The 22,817-nt window shown below is 38.3% G+C and overlaps 1 protein-coding gene across 4 annotated transcripts in view; it reads right to left on the bottom strand.

Annotated features, from left to right (window-relative positions):
* npnta (nephronectin a) overlaps window positions 1-22,817 on the bottom strand; it is a 47,639-nt gene extending 24,822 nt beyond the window's left edge. For 2 of the 4 annotated variants that reach the window (XM_088420434.1, XM_088420435.1), the window contains exons 1-4: window positions 22,534-22,817; window positions 14,422-14,522; window positions 6,962-7,012; window positions 3,660-3,752 (exon numbers count right to left, since the gene is read on the bottom strand). In XM_088420434.1, the coding sequence (XP_088276560.1) occupies window positions 3,660-3,752; window positions 6,962-7,012; window positions 14,422-14,522; window positions 22,534-22,607 (319 nt within the window). In that variant the 5' untranslated portion in view covers window positions 22,608-22,817. The remainder of the gene's footprint in view (window positions 1-3,659; window positions 3,753-6,961; window positions 7,013-14,421; window positions 14,523-22,533) is intronic. The other 2 variants (XM_088420436.1, XM_088420437.1) reach the window with 2 other exon arrangements.

The following is a 22,817-nucleotide window of genomic DNA, read 5'->3' as shown; positions in this document are numbered from 1 at the left end:
GTGATAGTGTTGGGTAAGATACTTATTGAATTAGGTTGAAAGGAAATTTTTAGGGTTTAAGACAGGGTTTGCTCCAAATTAGGTGATTTCAGACAAAGGGCAGGTTATAAATGACAATTTCTAACTTAGTTAAGGGTCTCAAGCCAGCTATAGGGTATTAAACAAGGGTTTGAAGATTTCAAGTAAGGGTTTTTACCATTTTTGGACCATTTTTTTCCACGTTATTCTCATAATATATTAGCCAAGGGATGGCATACTGCTGGTAGTTTGATGACTTCTGTTATTTTTTACCTATAAGCCGCCGCAACTTTTTTCTCATAATTTGAGCCCCGCGTCTTTTAGTCTAGTGTGACTTATCTGCAGGTTTTGAATTTTTTTTTTTGCTAGCCACCAGGAGACTATCCACTGGTAAAGCAAAACTGTGTATGTGTTCAAGGTGTCAGGTTATGGAAAAACTATAAAATACAGTCTAAAAAATACTAAAATTATGTATAAATAGAATCATTTGTATGATTATGTACAGGAATATATATTTAAGTGTTCACTAAAATAATCAGTCAATTAAACAAACGGAGACGGATGAAGATGCTATCGATGTGTTGCTTGTGAGTTTGAACTGCTATTTAACTGCAGTATTCTGTTTGTGTAACGATCAATTTGTGCTGCTGCGGCTTATATGCGGGTGCGGTTTATATTCCGGAATTTTCGGTAAGTGCTCGTGCCATATTGTCACCATCTAAGTGAAACTTCAGCTCCCCAGTGGCTTACTTGAATGTTTTACATTTGATGTGAGACACTTTTGATGTAAAGGTGAAAGGATTGAACAAAATAATGCACGTGGGTTAAAACCGGGTGCGGTTTTACGTGGTGAAGACCCAAAAAGTGGTGATTTTCCCTCTTCATATTTTTCTTTCCATCTGTGTTTCCTTCCTTCCTTATTGTTCTTCCAATCCTTCAATTCTTGTTTCCCTTACATCCCTTAAAAAGTGTGTCTCCGTGCGTCCCACCCGAGACATGAAACCATGTGTTTTACCGTAAACAAGACGCGGGGATTTGGAAAGCCACGATGACGGCGCAGGTGCTATGATGTTGGAGATGTGGCGCCTACGCTTAAGTCTTTAAATAGCGGGTCAAGGTAACCTCATTAAAGTCACCTACACGCAATAATCGTCTAATTAGAAGGTTGACTTCCGCCACCAGTCGGTGGTGCCAAATTGTCGGGACAGATTATCTGGGTGATGAGTTTATTTGCGCAGCGTGATTAAACTCCCCAAACGGTTGCAGGCATCTGGAGGAGGATCTTGACAGGCGTTTGTTTAACGATTCATTTATATGCAATCCCATCTAGATGGTGTGCACAGAAATAGCAAAGGAAGTTGTATAAATATAAAGATGGAAAAAAGGCATTTGGCCATGCATAATGAGAGCCCCTAAGCAGGGCTGGATGGGATCGTAGCGCTTTGTAGGGAATACGTGGGAAAATGTTTGAACCCAAGACATTTTTTTATTGAAGTAATTATTCTAATGTTCCTTCAGTAAAATACAATTTTGCATTTTTAATCTTTAGCTTTTTAAAGTGGGTGATTTGATTTTTTTTCTTTTTTTAATAATGTTTTTTTTTTATTTTACATATATTATTTGGGGGGGTGATTGCTTTTTTTTAATTTTATTATTTATTTTAAGGTGATAAAATCCCTTACCACCCACACACATTTTTTTTTTCCAGGTAGACAAAACATTTTTCTCATGTCTTTGTTTCACGTTTCTCTCAAAAGTTCAAACGTTCAGCAAAAAATGACACCTCAAAAATAAAAATAAATGTATAAGAATAAAAATAATATTTTTCTCAATTAAAAAAAAAATGCGATGCCATGAAAGAATTGTTTTTCTTCATATTGGATATGTTGTAAAACAACAATTAGCAGTTTGGGAGATAAAATAGTTCCTCCCAGCTTAATTAAAATGAATTTTTGGCATCTATTACAGTCAACGGCAGTGAATGGATTAAAAAAAAAATATATCCATAACAATATAACAGGGAAATGTTTAAAATGATATATAAAATCAGTTAAAAAATTAAATAAAAATCAAAATAAAATTATTTTCCTAGAACATAAAATATATACTGTACATTCTACACCATCAACAATATTTTTTGTGCATATACAAAAAAAAAAAATTGAGCATCCAATAACACCCAAAATAAACGATTGCTAACTTAGCAATTATTACCCCGAAGAATCCCATCCGTCTGTTGGACGTGCGTATAGCATAAAGCGCTCAAGCTTTCCCGTGTTGCATCTGTTGTGCGTTTAACGGCGCCGTTGGTCCGAGCGCCCGCAGGGTCACATGTCTGTCTTCGCCTCCCACTTAAACGGTAGGAATGCGTGTCCATTTACTCATGCAGGTGCACTGCAGAAATGTCTCATTTGCATTTACTGATCAAGCCTCTTTCGCTAGGCTTTAATTTCCAACATCATGGTGTGATTTAGACGCTTTGAACGAGGGCGGCGGGGGTGACACTTTGACCTTTGCCGGCACGCGCCAGCTGCCGGGCGACTTATGGCGCCCGGCTTGATACGGGGGCGAGCGGGCTGCCATGCACATCAATCGTAAACCTCAAATCAATGTTTAATGAAGGCATGCATTTAAATGAGCCGGTTTAATCTATGGCTCTTGAATAATTCACTCAGCTTCCATAGCGTGCTCGGGCTCAAAACACCCGAGGTTGTCTCCAAATATGCTTAAAAAAAAAAAAAAATTGGGTCGTAAGCTTCAAAATGGCGCACGGGTTAAATGAGTGATTTCGATGAGTGGTTAAATCGCCTGGCAGTCTGGAGTTAGGGATTGACAATTTGGGCTCTTCCTGAGTTCAAGGGGCAAAACCGGGCGACAAACATCTGCCTTTAATTTGGAAAGCAATGATCAAAAGTTACTTTTATTTTTGGCTTGGCTTTTCCTTTGGTTTTCCTTCTGGCTAGTTTGCCAAAAAAATGTCGACGAGAATGTGTATAAAAATTTGCAAAATAATGTCTTGCAATGGTGTCACAAACATAATGTAGCCATTAGTTGCTTCATGTTCCAACTAATTTGCTCTTAGTTTGAAAATGAACTGTTCCTTCTAGTACCCCAAGTTATTGCACTCAAAGAACTTGTAACAAAAACAATTCTTAAGTACCGCATTTTCCGCACTATAAGGCGCACCGGATTATAAGGCGCACCCCCAATCAATGACGAATTTTACAACTTTTTTTTTCATATATAAGGCGCACCGGATTATAAGGCGCACTCTCAGTTAATGACATATTTTAAGATGTTTTCAATCACAATATAGTAATACTCAAAGTAATAACAACAATAAATCAAATAATAACTCAATTGCATCATAACTCAATGTCAATATGAGCAACCTTGTTCAACTATAAACACAAAAAAGAAACAGGTAAAGCTTACTTTTGTCACTTCATTCCCCATCTACGAATCCCAATCTCAGTATTGATCCATATATAAGGCGCACCTGCTTATAAGGCGCACCATCAGCTTTTTTTTATAAAATGAAGGCCTTTAGGTGCGCCTTATAGTGCGGAAAATACGGCAAGCTTTATTTATGTCGCGTCAAGTCCAGATGGAAATACAAAGCGAAATGTCAGCTAACTCACCTTGATTGCACGTCTTCCCTGTGAATCCCGGGTGACATTTGCACTTGTTGGGCCCAACGCAGTCTCCGTGCTTGCAGCCCGGCTGGCAAAGTGCTGAGTGGGAATTCAAGAGAGGGAGAAGACTTTCATTCGGCCGTTTCATCACCCAGGCTTTTAAAAACGTGACACTTGATAGCAGTAAAACAGCAGTATGGCGCAATTATGGAGGACAAGACTTAATCCTATAAGCTAAGTTATGGTGGTTTGATGGACCTTAAGGGCTACAATGCTTAATTCTATTGACGTCTTTACAGCTTAGAAACATTTCACTTCAATTTATTCTACCATTTGTCATAAAAAAAAAAAAAAAAACAGACCGCCCAGCTTAAGTGAGGAGCTTTAATGTGGACTCTTTCAGTTTTGTGTGTCGGTGTTTCACTATTGAATATAAAGAATTCACGGGGTTCATTTGTGGTTAATTGCTTTTTAAAACAAAATATTTCTATATTTTAGTTGGAGAATATTGGAATGTTTTGAACATCTGTTTCTAAAAGATCAATTATTTGATTATCATGCCGATTCAAGTTATTATCGTTTGTGATTATTTCTGCGAGCTAAGTCTTTTATTCCTGATGTTTGCACTGTATAGTTGTTGGAACTGTGGTGGGAGAGTGAATATGTTTGGCGAATATGTTATTTCCTCAGTTACTTTTTTTATATGTTGCAATAAAACAATGTTTGGATCATACATATTTTAGTTAGCTTTAACTTATTTTACTTTACTAGAATGTTACATTAATTATATACTTAAATACAGGTCGTGAGAATCGAATCGGTCCATCGAATCTCCTTCTTTTGTAGATTTTTTTTTTTTTTTTTTAACAAAAGACTGTGATCCAAACCGAAAAGGAAATTGATCCTGGCGCTGTAGTTTTCGGCCTATAATTCATCAAATCATTTAAAAACCAAAATTCACAGCTACTATTCAAATTTTACATCAAGGAGCTTGATGCTAGCTAGCCTCGTTAGCTTGGCTTGCCAACAGTCTGTTAGTGACAAACGTGTGCTTGATTCCACTTTTTATTCAACATAAATCATTTCAAATCCAAAATGCATAGCTACGATCCAAAAGTTGCAGCAAGGAGCTTGATGCGAGCTAGCCTTGTTAGCTTAGCCGGCCAAGCTAGTTATTGCTATGTTTGTGAAAAACATGCGCCTGTTTCAGTTTTTTACTCATCATGCTAATCATATATCATCTAAAATCTAAAACACATAGCTACTATCCCAATGTTGCAGCAATTAGCTTGATGCTAGGTAGCCTTGTAAGGTTAGCTGGCCAAGCTAGTTGATGCTATGTTCGTGAAAAACATGCGCCTGCTTCATTTTTTTTTAACTCATCAGACTCATCATAAATCATCTAAAATCCATAGCGAATACTTAAATGTTGCGACAAGTAGCTTGATTCTAGCGAGTCTGGTTAGCTTAGCTAGCCAAGGTAGCTCACTTTTTTAGTGGCAAACATGGGCCTGCTTCAGTTTTTTCACTCATCATACTCATCATAAATCATCTAAAATCCATAGCGAATATTTAAACGTTGCGACAAGGAGCTTGATTCTAGCGAGTCTTGTTAGCTTAGCTAGCCAAGGTAGCTAACTCTGTTAGTGGCAAACGTGGGCTTGAAATTTGAAAGATAATGTTGGCTTTATCTAGACAGTGATTTTATTCCAACACAAAGAATGTTGAATCGTTAAGACGCTTAAAATGGAAGATCAGAGTCCTGTTGGAAAGTCGCCGACAACCGAGCGCTCCGTTAGCAAGTCAAATGAAAGGAACGTCTCCAGCCAAGTTAGCTCAACGTAGAGGAATGCTAAGCCAGATCAGAGGCAGCCATCAGCGGGGCCTCCTGGAGTATTTATAAGTTTGGGAGCTGGCGGAGGGATCAGGAAGGCCGTCAGCGTCGATCAAGCGCGGCGGGGACGAAAATAAAAAGCCTTCAGCAGCTGGAAAGCCAAACATAGCTGAGAGGACTGAACTTCCGTTAACACTAACATCCAAGTGGTGACACACTTTCACTGCACTGATGGAATGTTATTTGTACAACTATGGTAACATCCTGATTGGGTTAAGTGAATGTACGATCGATTCCGGATGAAGAAGGGCTATTTTGGGTTTTGAAGAAGATCCTTTTTTCATTTCTATTTCGAGATGACAGTAAATAACTGTCGTGGTTTGCAGTCCTGAAGTTTGGTGTTCAAACTCCCGCCCCTGCATTACGGTCTACTGTACCGATAAACGATAACGTAAATGCAGGGTGTCAAACTTATTTTTGTCCGGGCGGTATTGGGGTTCAGGTTTCCTAGGTAGGGCCTTGATAACCATGAACCGAAATTTTTTTAGCCTAGAAAATAAGCCGTACCAAAACATCACGAAGAAGAAAAATATTTAAGTTGTACTGAACTATAGGTCGAGCTTTTGGTGGAAATTTGATTTTAAAAACCGATCCGAGGAAATTCAGCCTCAAACTCGTACCCAAAATCTCCATTTTCTAATTGTGTTGACTGTAGCGAAAAAGTTCCAGTTGCATTTGAAATCTTCACTCCTAACTACAAAAGGTTTTCCTTTTTGGTTCAAAACGGTTTATCTTAATTACAATCCCATTTTACACCATAAGCAAAGGTAGAAATTCTTGTAGAATCCTTGTAGATCCTCCTAGATGGTTTACTCTGTGGATGGATCAATCGTTGGAACTTTTGTACGAATTTTAGCAAACTGTGAATCATGAGATTATACAAAACAATATGATGAATAACTAGTTTTGAAAGAAGAGGCCAGTATAAAAATGTTTTATCAAATAATAATCAATATCTTAACATACCATTTTAAACGAATCACAAATAATTTGTTTTGCGGATCACGTCAAAACATGTGGCAGGCCAGATCTGGGTCCCAGGCTTTGAATTTGACACCAGTGATGGAAATCTACAAAAAAATTTCACAATTCCCGACCGCAATTCCCAACAACGCAACAAATGATGCAACCTATTTTCATGCGATGGTTTACGACAAAGTTCCTTTCCTTTGCTGATAAAACCTAATACGAAACTCTGAACTCGTTTCAGACAAAATATTTCATCCAGTTGGACCATCCCCTTTCAAAGTCAAGTCATCCAGGACACTTCGGACTTCCGCTACAGTTAGGTTAAAGGGTTTAAAGCGGCGAGGTGATCGGAGTGACTTTGGATCTATAAATAAAGATTCCGAGGATGTGCCGGCTCCGACCCCCCCCTCAGCGATCATAGGACCAAGCAACATGTGGAGCTAACCTTGGGGCTGGCACTTTATCCCGACTAGCCTGCGAGTTAAGGCGAAGGGAGCTGCAAGACAAACAGCCAGACAGACAACAACACAATTGCAGGCATTGAACGTGATGTGACTGGTTTAGTGGCTTCCATTTGTCGGTTCAGTTCACTTTGGTATCCCGATGAATTATCAATAACATGAAATTTCTTCGCGGTGCCAGACAGGCATGGGCATTTGAAATTTCCTTTTTCAATTATCGGAACAAAATATTGGCATAGTGTGGACTTTTAGGACATAGCTAACGTTATGTTGCTTTGGAGAAGGCAAATTTCTCAAATTCATTACTTGAGCATGATGCCCATACCTCGTATCTGGTATCTAGCGTGAATAGATGTGATCCAAGAGAACAAACTTGCTTTAGCATAAATAACATTAACTCCAATCTTGTTTATCATTCCGAAATGTACCTTTGTGAACTGAACTATGGACACAGTGGAAACATGCCCACTCCTTCCACAAAGAAAAATAAAATAAAACTTCTTAAAGTCCTGGAATCACATGTATTAGTTAGTTAGTTAGTTAGCTAGCTAGCCAGCAGGAATACAAATGGTGCGGGAAAATTTCACACTTGAAATTGATTGGATTATGATGATTATGACTCATGTGCTTTAATGATTTCTTTTTATTACGAACAGTACTAAAAAAAATGGTGATGACGGACGTGCAGTTAAAAATACGAACTGGTGATGACGGACTAGCGGGTTAGCTAACATGCCCACCAAAGTTATTACCAGTAATACGTAGTTTTCCCCTTTTTTTCACAACCCCCTCCTCTTTAGACTTATCACCGCATCCGGAAAAATGTTTTTTCATAACTGATAATCATTTTTGTCCTTGATGAGATTGTCTAATGTTTTGAAATGTTTATTGCTAGAGATCTTTTGTGATGATTTCTCCACCTAGGCTTTATTTGAACGCTAATCTTCTTATGCCCGTTTGTTCAACGTATCAGCTCAAGCAGCAGGCACTTTAAAGGGGGCACCCGAGAAAAACCGACCCGATAAGAAGGCCGCCCACGGATCATCACGACAAAGTTAAACGAAAATGGGATCGCTTTACACGTTTTTTTTCCCTCCGTTCTTTCTTTTTAAATCGCTGCTTTCAAAGCTCAAGTGACCGAGTGGAAACATAATCTTCGTGTTTGTCCAAACAAAGTCAGTCAAAGAAAATCTCGGTCTCAGTGGCTTTGGAGCCCACCCGGAAACCAATACGTGGCCTGTCTGGGACGAAAATTAACCTCATTCGAAACCGCCTGAGTATGCGGTTACACCGCAACTAGACGGGTCAATATTATTCATCGCTGGATTGATATTGGACCCGCAAATGTTCTTTTCCGGTAATCAAAACAGCGCGTTGACTTTAATTGATAGTACATGGTTAAAATGACCTCGGATATATTATTTTGCTACGACAAAGGGATCGCTTGAGCAGGGATTTGAGAACAATAGCAAGATTTGCTTTCAGGACAAGACTTATGCCTGGTTTATGTATAATCAACACAATCGTTAAAATGGCGTTTGTATGCAATTTTGTGAGACTGCTCTTTGAAATGTTTTTACATTTTTAAAACGTTTTTGATTCATATGCAACCCAAAATGACCCAAGAATGTTATTACGGTTTCTAAGGGAGAAAACGAAAACAAAAGATTGGCGAGTGAGCAAAATTATAATGTCATTTTGACCCAGGATGATATTACTATTCACAAATATTAAGTATTACTTTTGTTATTTTGTGAGCGGGTTTTTAATTAAAAATAAAAGGTTTTTTTGCGACTTTTGGATCAACACACACACCTCCGGGTCATATTGACCCAGGAGACATTATTGATATTCTCGAGAAATGAACATAAGTCACAGCTTAAAACAAAATATTGGACATATTATACACATTTCGGACTTGTTTGAGTGATTTAATACGCCGTGGCTGAAAGTGACCATATTGATGTTACAAACAAACATAATAGGCGGGTTAAATGTTAAAAACATGAATTGAGCTGATCAACGATATCTAGAATCTTCCACAATGAGGAATAAATAGATGATTACAGATTTATGTGACTATCAAAGAAGAAGTCGCTGATTAAGTTGTGCCTTAGAGCAGGGGTCCTCAACCGCCTGTCTGCGGACTAGTACCGGTATCAACTGGTACCGGCCCGCACAGGTCGCACCCAAAATAATTATTTGTGTGTTATGTATTATCAGAGTTTGAAAGACATTTTATTTGGAAAACTGACCTGATTATTTTTGATGAGTTTCGTTCACTTGAGAGCCAAAATTTTAACCACAGAGTAGAGTTAAATGAGTAACGCATTTTCCGCACTATAAGGCGCAGCGGATTATAAGGCGCACCCTCAATCAATGACATATTTTCAAACTTTTTCCATATATAAGGCGCACCGGATTATAAGGCGCACCCTCAAATAATTACATATTTTAAAACTTTTCACAATATAGTAATACTCAGAGTAATAACAATAATAACTCTCAATAGCATAATAAGTCAATGTCAATATGAACAACCTTGTTCAACTGTAAACACACAAAAGAAACAGGTAAAGCTTACTTTATCACTTCATTCCCCATCTACAGATCCCAATCTCAATATTGATCCATATATAAGGCGCACCTGATTATAAGGCGCACCATCAGCTTTTTAAAAACATTAAGGCTTTTAGGTGCGCCTTATAGTGCGGAAAATAGGGTAATATGTCTACGAAAATTTCTTTGGGAGGGGGAAAAGGCCCAACGATGACACAGGAAAAGCCTACAATCTTGAAGAAATCTTTTAACGGGCAATACCAGTAGCGCTACTTGAAATAACGATTTATCGGAATGAGGCGTTTAAGCGTTACTTGGCGAATCTAGCACGGCCGTGTAAGAAGATAATCAACAGTTGGAGATTGCGAATGACGCGACCTTAAAAATATGTTTTCGATTTCTGACGTACAAACAAAAACATCGGAGTTGAATGGATATAAGCAACACACTGCTGAGCCTCCCATTAAATTGTCCTTATTGATCAAATTCTATGTGCACTTTATTTTCATTTTGCAATGTATCTTTATGTTATTTTGAAGTAATGTCGACCCGCCAATCCCGCCCTCCCTCGGGCCGCGATAAAATTTTCAAGCATTTATCGGTCCATGGTGATTAAAAGGTTTGGGAGCATTGCCTCAGAGCGTCTACTTGGGCGATTTCCTCGAACTTTCTATCAAAACGTTCCGGTGCGGTCAAATGATCCCGTCAGCAGCTGGTTGGAATAAGAAGCTCCAAGCGCAGCTTCCGGAGCGTCTGAACATTAAACACGGAGCTCAAGCCTGCCAAAGAATGTCGGCAGCTCGTCTTCCTCTGTCTCTCGCGCGCTAAATCTCTAAATCTTACACCTCGGGTCGCGTACGCTCGACTTTCTTTCGTGCTTTCGTTTCTTCTCTCCCGCCTTCTTTTTAGTTTGCGCAAACAAAAAAGAAACGGGTGATTCATTTGATCCTGGCAGAGGAGTTGCTTGAATCGAATAGCTCGTCTAATCTCTCTCCCATCAGAGGTGGAGGTCGGCAACACCTGAAAGCAGCCTGTCATGTTCACGGCGCGGTGATTACTCGCCTTTTCTCTCTTCTTTCTCAAAGGAGAACCAATGCATTTCTGTAGGAAATGGATGCCAGGCCGTGTTTACGCTAACAGAGTATCGCATTTGAGTTTCAGCCTGTTGATTCGCTGAATTAAACTTGACTGGAAGTTTCATAAATCACGGATGAGCCCGGGGAAAAGGGTTTGTTTTTGCTATAAAATAAGGATTGACATAAATATACTTTTTAATTTCAGGTGCTGTGATGCACTTGGTTATTTTTTTCAGTTTTAGACTAACCTGTATCCTTTATAAATGCTGTAAAAACGTAGGTAAGCTGTTGAAAGTTGATTTGTATTGCTTTTTCCTTTTGTTAATGTTAAAATGGATACAATTTTAGCTATATTTATACAATTTTGATTGATATTAATAATATTTCTAGGTGTGTGGAGAGTGGAGGGAGGGCGCGAAAGGTTTTTCCCCCTCCTAGCGGAGGCTTTGTAGAATAAAATAGAAAACCGGGGAAAAAAAAAACAAAATTTGAGAAGTCTTCATTTCCCGGAATAGACTTGCCGTACAGGAGTATTTCCAAACATCCCAATAGCCACGACGGCCTTGGTTTTGATTTTTTTTAAAAAATCCAAATTTAATTTGAAATTCGCTTAGAAATATCGTGGACAAAATAAAAACATCAAATACTATAAATCCCAAACTATAGGACACACCTGTGTTTAAGATGTAACCTTGATGTTGGGGTCAAATTTTCTATGTTACTGTGGATAAAATACACAAACACTGGCAACAATATAAAAACTAAAGCAGAACTGAATAAATCTCATCTACAATTATTAACTAATAACTACAAATGTGTAAATGTGGGCTTCCTATCACGAATAATGATGTGATAACATTCTTTGGGAATTTTACTTAATTACAGTAAACGCTCCATCTAGTCTCTCCAGATTACAATAGCACCTATAAGGAATAAAACTGTTTTTGGATTTACAACATCAAACGCCCCATTTAAAAAGGTTAAAACACAGAACAAGATTAAATTCAGAGCAATAGTATGCAGCTTTTTGCTTTTTTAGTTTTCATCAATCATCTACAGACGTGTGGAGGACGCTGCTTGTGATGTTAAAGTCCGTCACCGGAGTTAATTGGCGACTGTGAGACGAAAAAAGTTTTTTATTTTTCTGTGTTTCGGTTTCCTGGCAAAAGTTTCACATTCGACCACACATTTTCATTTTGGTGCACCGCTAATATTAGAAAAATCTGGAATGTGATCATCTTCTAGTATAATGTTGGTTTTGTTTTAAGATTTAATTAATAGTTATTTTAGCTCTTACACCAAATATATTTGATTGTAGATGGTGGCAAGAGGAGTAGTGTGGAAGTGAACTCATTTAAGTCAATTTCTTGGACTCTGATGAGCTAAAAACTAACACATGCGACTCCGGAACACCGTAGACGGTCACACACTGCTGTTTGGCTTGTCATGCTTTGCTAATTCTTTTATAATGACATCAAGTAGATCTATTCCAAAGCCTAGAAACAAGGATTAATAACGAACATTTCTGCAACAAGTTCTCATGAGAAACGAGTAAACAATAACAACAATTCACAAACCAATAAATCTTTGTTTATTTTGGAGCCATTTCCTACGATATTCTCACGAGAAAGGGCCGTTCTATTTCAATGTGAAAAAAGGGGAAACAATATCATGCTTTGTTTTGGGTGCGGGGTGAGGATTAAAATGGCAGATTTGTCTTGGAAGGACCTTAAATTAATCCGGACGGGGGGAAAAAAAAGGACCAAAGAATGTAAAACTGGGGCCAGGGTGAGTTCACTTTATTCTCGGAGCCAGCGGATGTAGAAATTTATCAACAAGTGCAGATTTTGACTACAAACAGAAGTGTGTGACATCATTCCCTATAAAATTATATATATAAAAAAAAAAATGCAAATAATGGACTGGATTAAAACAACAACAAACATGCAGAGCTAGGAACTCTTTAAGCCTTTTACCACCACAGAAAATGAGTTTTCCTCAAGCTTTAGATGGTTTACTTCAGCTATGCTAATGAACTACTTGGCTAAACAATTAAAAAAAAAACATTTACTGCAGTAGAAAAGGCTTATAGGTGGAGAACGAGCACTACAAGCAAAGCAGCAGTACAGGACAGAGCGTTCATTAGCATGTTAGCATATTAGCGCAAGACACAAACTACTAATAAACACGCTATCTATATCATTCAAAGAGCACTTGTGAATAATGCCATGTGTGTGTTTGTTCTAAGCTAGCTGGTGTTGGGTAATTCCTGTAATAAAAACAACATTAGCAAACTAGCATGTTACTAGCATTATGCTAGTGGCCTTCTTGTATAGATTTTACATTTCATATGAAACAGTCACGACTGTGAAAAACATGAGTTCCTTACCATATTCAAACCATAGTTTAATATTTGTTTTTTGTTTTTTTTACTGGCCTCGATCAACAAACAATCGCCGAAGTGTACGACTGCTAGCGATCTAGATTTTTTTTAAAATGCTAAATCTTTAGAACGGATCACAAATGATGCCAGGAGTGCTATTTGTTACGTTCCAATCGGTTCCAATTCACTCGGTGATGGTGCTTTTTCCACATCAATATCAGACAAAAAGGGGATCAATCTTATTTACGGGAAGACGACAGGCGCTGAAGCAAAGCAAAGACTGTGCATTAGAATACTACAGCAACGGGGTTTCCTACCTTACAGCGCGTGTTTATTTTGGTCGTGTAAGCAGTTCGGCTTTCAGTGTTACGCAACGCCCACTGCTGTTGTGGTAGTTTTACTTAACTCATTCAATCCCAAAGACATATATTTTTTTTACATTTTCTTTCCGCAACCAGAAATTGAATCCTGGTATTTATTTATTGATTTTTTCCCAAGTGTGGAAAAAAAAACCAAAGAGGGTCAAAATATGACGAGCTTTTAAAACAGTAATAAAAATAATCATGGAATTCTCGTCAAATACGTTTTTTTAAGGTGGGTAGCTGTCACCCCTGACTAGTGCTTATCTAATATTAAGCCAGTTGAGCACTGCAGTGATAACTGTGGCCATTGGGTGGCAGTGTTTTCATACATGCAACACATATTACATACTTCTAAGTAATTCTAAGTAAAGAATGGAAATCCATCTTTCATATGATACAAATGATGTATCACACAATATTTTGCTGGCCTTGAAAGATGAGTGAAAATGTAAAATAGACTAGTCATTCTAGAGGTTGCCTTTTCCGAAAACGATAAGAGTTAAATTGGCCGGTGCTAAATACTTAAATATTGGCGTAATCACTTACTTTCGTACCTAAAGTAACCAATTACTTTAGTACATACCTTATTTAGTGCTAGCAATTTTCGACACTCCTTCGGCTAAACACTTGGAAAAAAAAATCTTTGCATGTCAACGAAAAAAAAACCCTATAAAAATCTGTCTTTGGGATTGAATGACTTCTAAATATTTTCTATATATTTACCCGCTGATTTATTTATCTGACCTTTCCACTTTAATTGAAGTCAGATGTACGTATTTTCCGATGCGGGCTTGATCAAAATAAATGCATTTCATTTTCCGCCCTCTGAAAAGATATCAAATAGAGAGGTCAAATTAAGCGTAATTTTTCCATCTCAAAACACGGTTGAGCACGTGCATGCGTCTCCAAGCCCCTTTATCGAAAGTATCAACGCTAAAGCCACCTCATGTTTCATCCATAGCTCCTATTTTGTTATTTTTACCAGCCAGCTTGACACCTCGCCAGCCCACTCCCTCCTCCTCCTCCCCCAACAATGGCGGCGGCGGGCATTGGGAGGCACTCACGTTGGCAGTGACCCCAAGATCGGCGCGTCCATCCCCAGCAGCAGTCCACCCTGGCGCCGTAGCGGCACAGTCCATTGGACGACGCCATCTGCCGCGGCCACCTGTAAAACCAGGCCGCGTGATGAGCTCGGCGCCGATGACGACGTCCGAATAGGGCGGGCGGGGCTTGTCCGTGCTTTTACTTTATTAGGCGGACGCTGGTGCATTAAAGAATTAGGAGGAAAAAATTGTTTGGAAGAAAACATTACTGTTGTGTGCTATTGGGAGTATTTTGCAATTCTACAATGAGAAACTACAGAGATTCAGACATGACAAGAGGAAAAAAAAACATTGGGGCCGCTATGCAGACCTTTTCATAATATTTGTAAACAGAAGGCGACAGCGTGTTTGTGAGAGGTTGAGCATGAGTGACTACCATTGACCTGAATTTAAAATAATGCCAATGGCTTTGGGATTGCACAGATATTCCCTAATGTATATTATGATTATCTGTCACTTCAGTTAAGTTGTATTTAACAGACACATGAACAGCCAGATTCTTTTTCAAGACATCAAACAAAATTAGAGCTGTTACGGCATTTCTGCACTGTCAATTTGCGAATGACAAGTCCTGTTATTGAATGAAAATAAATACAATAAATAAATAATATCGTAACAATAATAATATGACCATAAAAAATCTGTTTTATCGATTATTATACAAAGTAATTGCAATTCATTATTAAAATACAGTGGTTCTTCTACTCACAAAATGAATTTGTTACGGAAGTAATTTCGCAATGTAAATCTTTCTTAAGTAGAGCCGCTTTTTACATGTAATTAGTTTAATCCGTTCCAAGCCCCCCAAAATGTTCCGAAGCTCTTCAAATGAATATCATTAAATTATAAATAAGGCATCCAAAACAGAAACAAATACATATTAGAGTTAATTAGCGCATAATATTAAAAATATATAATGTAAAGAGTAATAAAAAACACCCCTAAACTCTTTAAATTAATCATAATAACTGTAGCAATTGACCATATGACTGCAGTACACTTGTTTGCCTTGAGATGGTGCTGGTGTTTTGGTGATGAGTGCAGAAAAAGACACCTCAGGACGTTTAATTTCTACGTTTCATTTTATATTTCCAGTGATCCGGGAATCATTTACAAGTTTACATAAGTTTAGTTTGGGTTCATGCGACGGGCTTCCTGTGTGACGTCATTGCTAAAGTGCTAACGACGTGCTAACAACGTGAACGCGACCACCCAAAGTGGTATGTTAAATACGTGTTTTGATGTGAATATATACAATGTTAGCCGTAGCTAATGTCAATTATATGTTTGTTAGTTTCACGGTGCACCTTTTTGGTGGGAATCGCGGATGAAACGACTCAAGATGAAAAGTGGAAGACCACAATAAACATAAAAAAAAATTGTTGTCTCGTTTGTGGGCAAGCCGGCAAATTGATGAATTATAAAAACATCAATAAATGTAACAAATGCGGTAAAGATCACAAGTTGTGATAACGTATTACATGACAGTCATGTTAGGAGCGCCGATGTCTCGCGTCTCATATGTAAACAATGGCGCCTTGAATTTTCTTTCGTAATGATAAACAATATTTCTCCGCCGAAGCGTTTCGAAAGCTGAATTTTTCGTAACAAGTGTTCGTAAGTAGAGCTACCACTGTAATCGTATTGCATCAGTAAACAAAAAAACAAAAAAAAAAGCACAATACTTTCCCACCCAGCACATGTGGCGTCTGCCTTAAAGACGCGCATATTTGATTTTTGACGTCCCAGTTTATGATGCGGAAGCGTGCAGCTTGCCTCATAGCAATTGTTGGGCAAACGCTAATCCACCACCAGGTCGTCTTTATATAGCTCCGCAAGACAAAAGCCGCGTTGTTTGTGCCTCGCAGCCAAGCGCGACTGTCACTCAGCATTGAGGAGCCCTGCGAGTGTCTTCATGCCGACGTGATGAAATGCTAATGAGAGCCCCCTCAGTATCCTCAGCTGCCAATCAAGTCACTTGGGGGGGACAAAACCTTGTTGGAGTCAAGAGAATTTCACTTCAAAGAGAGACTTTCATTATTTTTGCCATTTTATGCAGCAAAAAGTTCATATTTTGTCTAAAGGGAATTTTAAATGATTTTTTAATGGTCATTATTTGTCATATAAGTGCTGGATTTTTTTTGAAAACGTTCTCACATCAATTATTTGAATAATCAGAGTCCAAAACGAGTTTTTTCCAGTAAATACTCTTTACGTTATCCAGATCCCAATCATGTGATTGGAAATCAGGCCCGATCAATTCATTTTGAGCTAATCGGAATCGGGGGAAGAAGATCGAAGTGATTTTATTTCTTTGTCTTATTTAAAAAAATGCATACATTGTTATTTTTAAAGACTACAAAAGCAAAAATAAATCAATAAATAAACACATTCCAAAATCTCTCTGTACGCTTGACAGACTTCAGAAAGCAAAGAATATATATTAAATGCTGAAATCAATACAATTATGCATGTTTATGCACGCTTTAATTAATAAAGCGCTTTCAAACAACCATTTCCTGCATAAAAAGCGCTGCATAAAATGAAATGTATCTCTAATGACAAAGACGGTTAAAATAATAAATTATTAACATGAAAGCAGTAAAGCTCGTGAATACTTGTTCGATTATGAATAGCAATGATCTTGTCTTGAGCGCACCCCACTTTGCACCCTAATGTCAGCTTGGTTAGGCTACAGCTCGTTCATCACTGTCATCACGATTACTTATGGGAGGGGAAAAAAGGAAAAAAAAGATTGACAATATTATTGGGTCACTTTCTTCAACGTCAATCTTGCAGTATTTTAGCCAGGGAATGCCATTGAAATTTGATGTCTTCAACATCTGGGTAAAATTTCAGCTCCCCAGTGTCTTGTTTCAATGTTTTCCCTTTGTTTGGTGTGTGTGTATATATATATATATATATATATATATATATATATATATATATATATATATATATATATATATATATATATATACATATACATATATATATACATATATATATACACACACACACACACACACACACACCCATACTGTATTATCCTTATTATGTTTTATAAAGCATCGAAGCCGAGACTTTGGGGCCCCGTTTTGCCACCCAAGCCATTCATACAGCTACTAATGGTTCCTTTTTGCATAATCATTCTCCACCCAGGGTAGCCCAAACGTGTCGTACACCGACAACAGCAACACCCGGCGGGAGTCGACTTTGGCGTCTTGCGGCTGACGAGTTGTTGCCAGGCTACTTTACAAGACAGGAAATCAGCTGTCACCGCTGCCCGGGGTGGAATGAAAAGTCGAGGCTTTTTTTTTTTTTTTTTCCTCGTACGCGCGAGTGCCTGAGCAAAATGATGTGGGCCGTGAAGGACCCTTCAGGGCCATGAGGATAAGCCTGTTAGGAGAGCTTTCCAAAAAGCAATAAGCGAAGAGAAGCAGGTAATAAATGCACCCTCCCCGCCCCCTCACACACACTCCGAAGGTGGGTATACACTCTCAATGAATTCATATCAAACCCGAGCCATAAAGAAGTACAAATTATACGCGACGCGAAAAGCCGATCCGTCAGCCACGCCGTTGATAACACACAATATGGCGGCGTGCGTAAACGATCATTACACTCAGGCGCCGTGGCCCGTGCAGAAAATCTGTCAACGTTATTATGCTGCTGGTCGCCATAGCGATTATAGATGATGTGTCGTAAATAATATGACAGAACGAAATTAATTACGTGTTCTAATATATGAACTGGCTTCCACGTTTATTTACATTTTTAATAAGTTTGAGGCATAAGAAGCTGAAGATGCAGTAGTAATATATATATATATATATATATATATATATATATATATATATATATATATATGGCTAACCCTTTCAACTTTGAATAAAGCAGTAACATCCACTGTAAATATGGTTTTGTGACCACTCACGATAGAACAAAGCTTTACTGTTCCGCCATTTTGAAACGAGTGAGCCCCACCAATAGCAGACCACCATCTCCGTGAGTAGACGACAACCAATAGCAGACGAGCAATGTAGTCACGTGTTGCATGGAAGCAGTTAGAAGGAAATAGTAAATAAGTGCAATTACCTAAAAACGCCAGCAGATTGAGGCAAAACAACACAAATACAGCCAAGCCCCTAGGGTCATGACAGTTGTTTTGGTCATATAACAGAGAATATCCTAAAGAGGGGATGAAAAAACTCAGTATTGCACGTCGCAAGATGAAAATAATGTAAATCAGGGGCGTTGTAACACCGGGGTCCACTGTATAGTTTAACAATGACAATGACAAAAAAGGCGTTCTATTCTATTTCTATTGAATTAACCGTTGACATGAAGTGTGTTGAACATGATTTTTCAAGTCAAACCCCAGTTATACAAGGTGTGCACACTTGTGCATTGCCATTATCTCTGTGATCGATTTTATTTACATCACCCCCCCCCCCCCCCCCCCATACATCCCACGCTAATGCTTATGAGGAAACATGGAGGTAACTTGTTTCATGATGCATGAAAAAAATAAAAATAAAAAAAATAAACAACAAACATCATCCATCATTGGAGCTTTACAGAAGCAGATGGAGATGGAGATCTTGGTCGCATGCATTCTTTCGGATGCGGCGCAGCTTCTTCCGCGCCTGCACGAACACGCTTCGTGTCGGAACATGAACGTGTCTGCATTAAATGTTGTTGCTTCCCCACTGTGCCACCTTGCATTTTCAGACATCTTTATTTTATGGGGGCAAAAAAAAAAATCCTGCTTTTAAGTGCGTGTGTGCTATGAATAAAATGAAATAAAATAAAACTGAAAAAAGTGCTTAAAACAGTCTCGAAAAAGTGCATCTACTTGATCCATGAAGCAAATATGTCATTAATTTGTAAAAAATATATCATTTGTCATCATTAGCGCGTCATTTTTAGTACACCATACAGCTGTTTTTGGTGTGTGCACCAGGGGGCAGTATAATACATGCAAGTGTGCACACAAAGAAGAAATTCCCATAGTTCCGTGAACCTCCATTTGGGAAAGCACGAAACAAACTTTTGCAGCAGAGTGTTATTCTGTTTTTCACGCTTAAAAACAGTAAATTTCGTAGAAAATAGCCTGGAAATGAACCACCACTTTGTTTTCAACATCGCTTCTCGGTTTTGCATCTTTTTCACCGTAAAATTAGCATTTTCATCAAGTGGTCCCCCCGATTAGTCATACCTATATGTTGTATATTTTATTTACTTCAAAGCTTTTCATTAGAGCATGAAAATATAATAGAGTTCGTCCGCTTATTTAGCCCTTTTCAGCGGTAAAAAATTTCCTATTATGTCTGATGGATTTGATGACTAAATTATTTTATCATGTGACATCATTTGCAGTGGAAGGCAAGTGGCAAAATCTGTTTTTGAAAGTAGATAGTACACGAGAAAAAAAATCAGTAAAAATCTTTGCAACCAATGGCTTGACAGATTTTTACTAATATTTAGGTATCGGCGGGAAGAAAAAAATGCCTTGAGCATTTTTTCAAGAGATACTTTAATTACTCAAGGACTCCTTTCAGCCATAATATAAACACACATGCACATATTTTATCCTTAATTAAAATCTAATTATATTGATTGGTTAGAAAGTGCGCAGCTCTGTGGCCTTCCCTAATAGTACTGATAAAAAATAAAACGTTATGTTAAGACCCTCCCGAGCAGAAATAAATTAGTTTTAAAAGGTGTTATTACTGTGGAAAAGTGGTCAGCACATCCGCCTCGCATGTGGAGGTTCTGGGTTTGATTCCGACTTCAAACTTTTGATGTGGAGGTTGCATGTTCTCCCCGTGCTTGCAAAAAACATGCAGGATAAATATATTTTATATTCCATTCGCCTTTGGGCGTATTTGAGAGTGTGAATAGTTGTTTTTGGTGTGCCCTGCAAAATGGCTGGCAACCAGTTTAGAGTGTACCCCGCCTGCTGCCCTAAGATAGATGGGAATGGCTCCAGCATGCTCTTATTAGGACAAAATGGATGTATGATGGCGGTGTGTCCAACAGTCCATCATTAAATCAGTGGGGGAAGGGTCAACCCAGGCTAAAGAAATGCTTTATAGCGTTTAATCCAGGTATTTCATATAGTGCCGGTGCTGTTCAGGGTCACAGAGGAATGCAGTCAATCCCAGCAGGCTTTGGGAGACTAAAGATGTTTGAGTGACAGCTTTGAGAGTCATTTTGTCCGTCTGCTCATGCAGGTTCTTTCATTTGTCCCAAACAGTATGAGAGACGGACACAAAACAGCGATGATGTGAGTTTTTTTGATCAACAGAAAAAAATGAGACGGTTGAACACAATCAAATGCATTTCTAATCGAAAAAAAAAAAAAACATATTACAGTGCTTTTCAAATAGTGGGGCGGGCCCCCCTGGGGGGCGTGAGGTGATGCCGGGGGGGCGTGGATGATCCCAGGAAAAAGGCTTTGTTTTTGTCATGTGGAATGTAATTGCAATAAAGTCATAATTTTCATCATTTTCTTTTAGTTTCAAGCACTTTGGTACATGTGCTTCTTTTTTTTTTTATTTTAGACTAACCTGTACCCCGTATAAACGCGATAAAAATAATTAAGTTGTTGAAAGTTGATTTATATTGCGTTTTTCTGTTGTTAATGTTAAAAAGGATACATGTGTAGGTATACTTAACAATTTTCATCAATAATAATCTTATTTATAGTCAGTGCATTGACTGGGGGGGGGGCGCAAAAAGTTCTCTTTTCTAGGGGGGGCTGGCAAAATATAGTTGAGAAACACTGCTATAGAGCCTTTTAATGTTTATGTTAAAAATTCCTCACAACATTGGATACACAAGAAAAGTAAAAAAAAAAAAAACATTGTATATTCTATATTCTCCTGATACATTTGTGTCCACTGTAGTGTACGTTTGATTTGGTCTATTCTGTTGACTCATTTTAAGGACCCTAAAAATTCCTAGCGAGTTCAGGAGTTCATTCTGGTCTTTCCAATTGTGTCTTACGCATGTTGAGTAGGATGCAATTAACTCTTGTGCAGTATTTTTTCCATTTTTGTGTCATTTACTTGAACTTTGACATGTTGTTGCCATCTAGGTGAAATTTCAGCTCCCTAGTGTCTTCTTTCTAAGCTTTCCCTATGATGTGAAATGCGTTTGATGTAAAGATCAAAGGATTGGACAAAGTATCAGTTTTGCTGACACAAAACGGACACAAGAGCGGACACAAATGAATACACTGGGTCTCAGGAGCATATAAAACCACTGCGGTATTAAAGTTCAGTATATTTGGTTGTTGTTTGCAGTAATGCATTTTCGATTTGCTCATAGATCCAATTTCATGCATTGAGTGGACAAAATTATGCACTGAGTGGCAATATTACTGTGATTATTAATAGGCATACAGAATTTGGGTACATACAGCATCTCTTTACGGATAATATAAGATAAAAACTTGTCTTATCAGGGTAAAAACAATGTAATATATATATAGTTGATGCATTTCTTTTCCTATGAATAAAAAGGCGAAAAATTACTGTTATTAGGGGAAAATAAAAGGAAACGAAATGTCAGGTGAGTGACTGCATTGTTATATTTTTAGTATAGTGGATTGTATATCAGGTACTACAGAGGAAAAAAAAAAGAATCAAGTTTAAAAAAAAAGTCTTTTAGCATTATACAGTAAAGCCACTAATTCATTAAGATGAAAACCCTACATAAAAACCGATTAACCAGAATGCATGTAACTTAATGGACACAAAGGTGCAGGTGCTTTCTGATAGGTACAAGTTCAAAATACATTCACAAAAGGCTTTTTTAAGCAAAATATCATAAAAAAGATCAGTTATTGTTTTGTATAAATAACATTTACTATTTATCCAAATAATGAAATTAATTAACGCGACTCAGCGTTCAAAAAAGATGCATTCAGGGGCATTAGGTCAATAGCGCAAGTAGTTCGGAGGGAGCTCCTCACCTCACAGCAATTCGTCAAAACGACAGCGTTTGTGAACCTTCGCGCACACGAGAAGCCACAAGTGCGAAATTGAAAGCGCCTTGACCTACCTGCCGTCAAACTCCGCTCGCGTTCCACAGCAGAAGGTGGCGACCATGAAGATGAACTTTATCCACGAGTCCATGGCGCCTCGTCCCACTTGTGCTAGTCCGTCCTCAAGACCAAACAGACGCGTCTGCTTCGGTGCTGTGATAACAACCGCACGCCTTGTGCGTTCATGCGCGTTCTGTCCAAGTGTGCGGAGCTTGAGGAACGCGAGCTGCTCCCAGTTTCTCTCGCCGGCACTCAGTGTGCCCCCCTCTCTCTCTTTCTCTCTCTCGCCCTCCTCTTCCTC

This window comes from Hippichthys cyanospilos, chromosome 7, assembly GCF_059441005.1.
Source record: "Hippichthys cyanospilos isolate Australia breed blue-spotted pipefish chromosome 7, RoL_Hcya_1.0, whole genome shotgun sequence".
NCBI classification, from domain to species: Eukaryota; Metazoa; Chordata; class Actinopteri; order Syngnathiformes; family Syngnathidae; genus Hippichthys; species Hippichthys cyanospilos.
The sequence above is the reverse complement of the archived record's forward strand: the minus strand, read 5'-3'. Positions and strand labels throughout refer to the sequence as shown.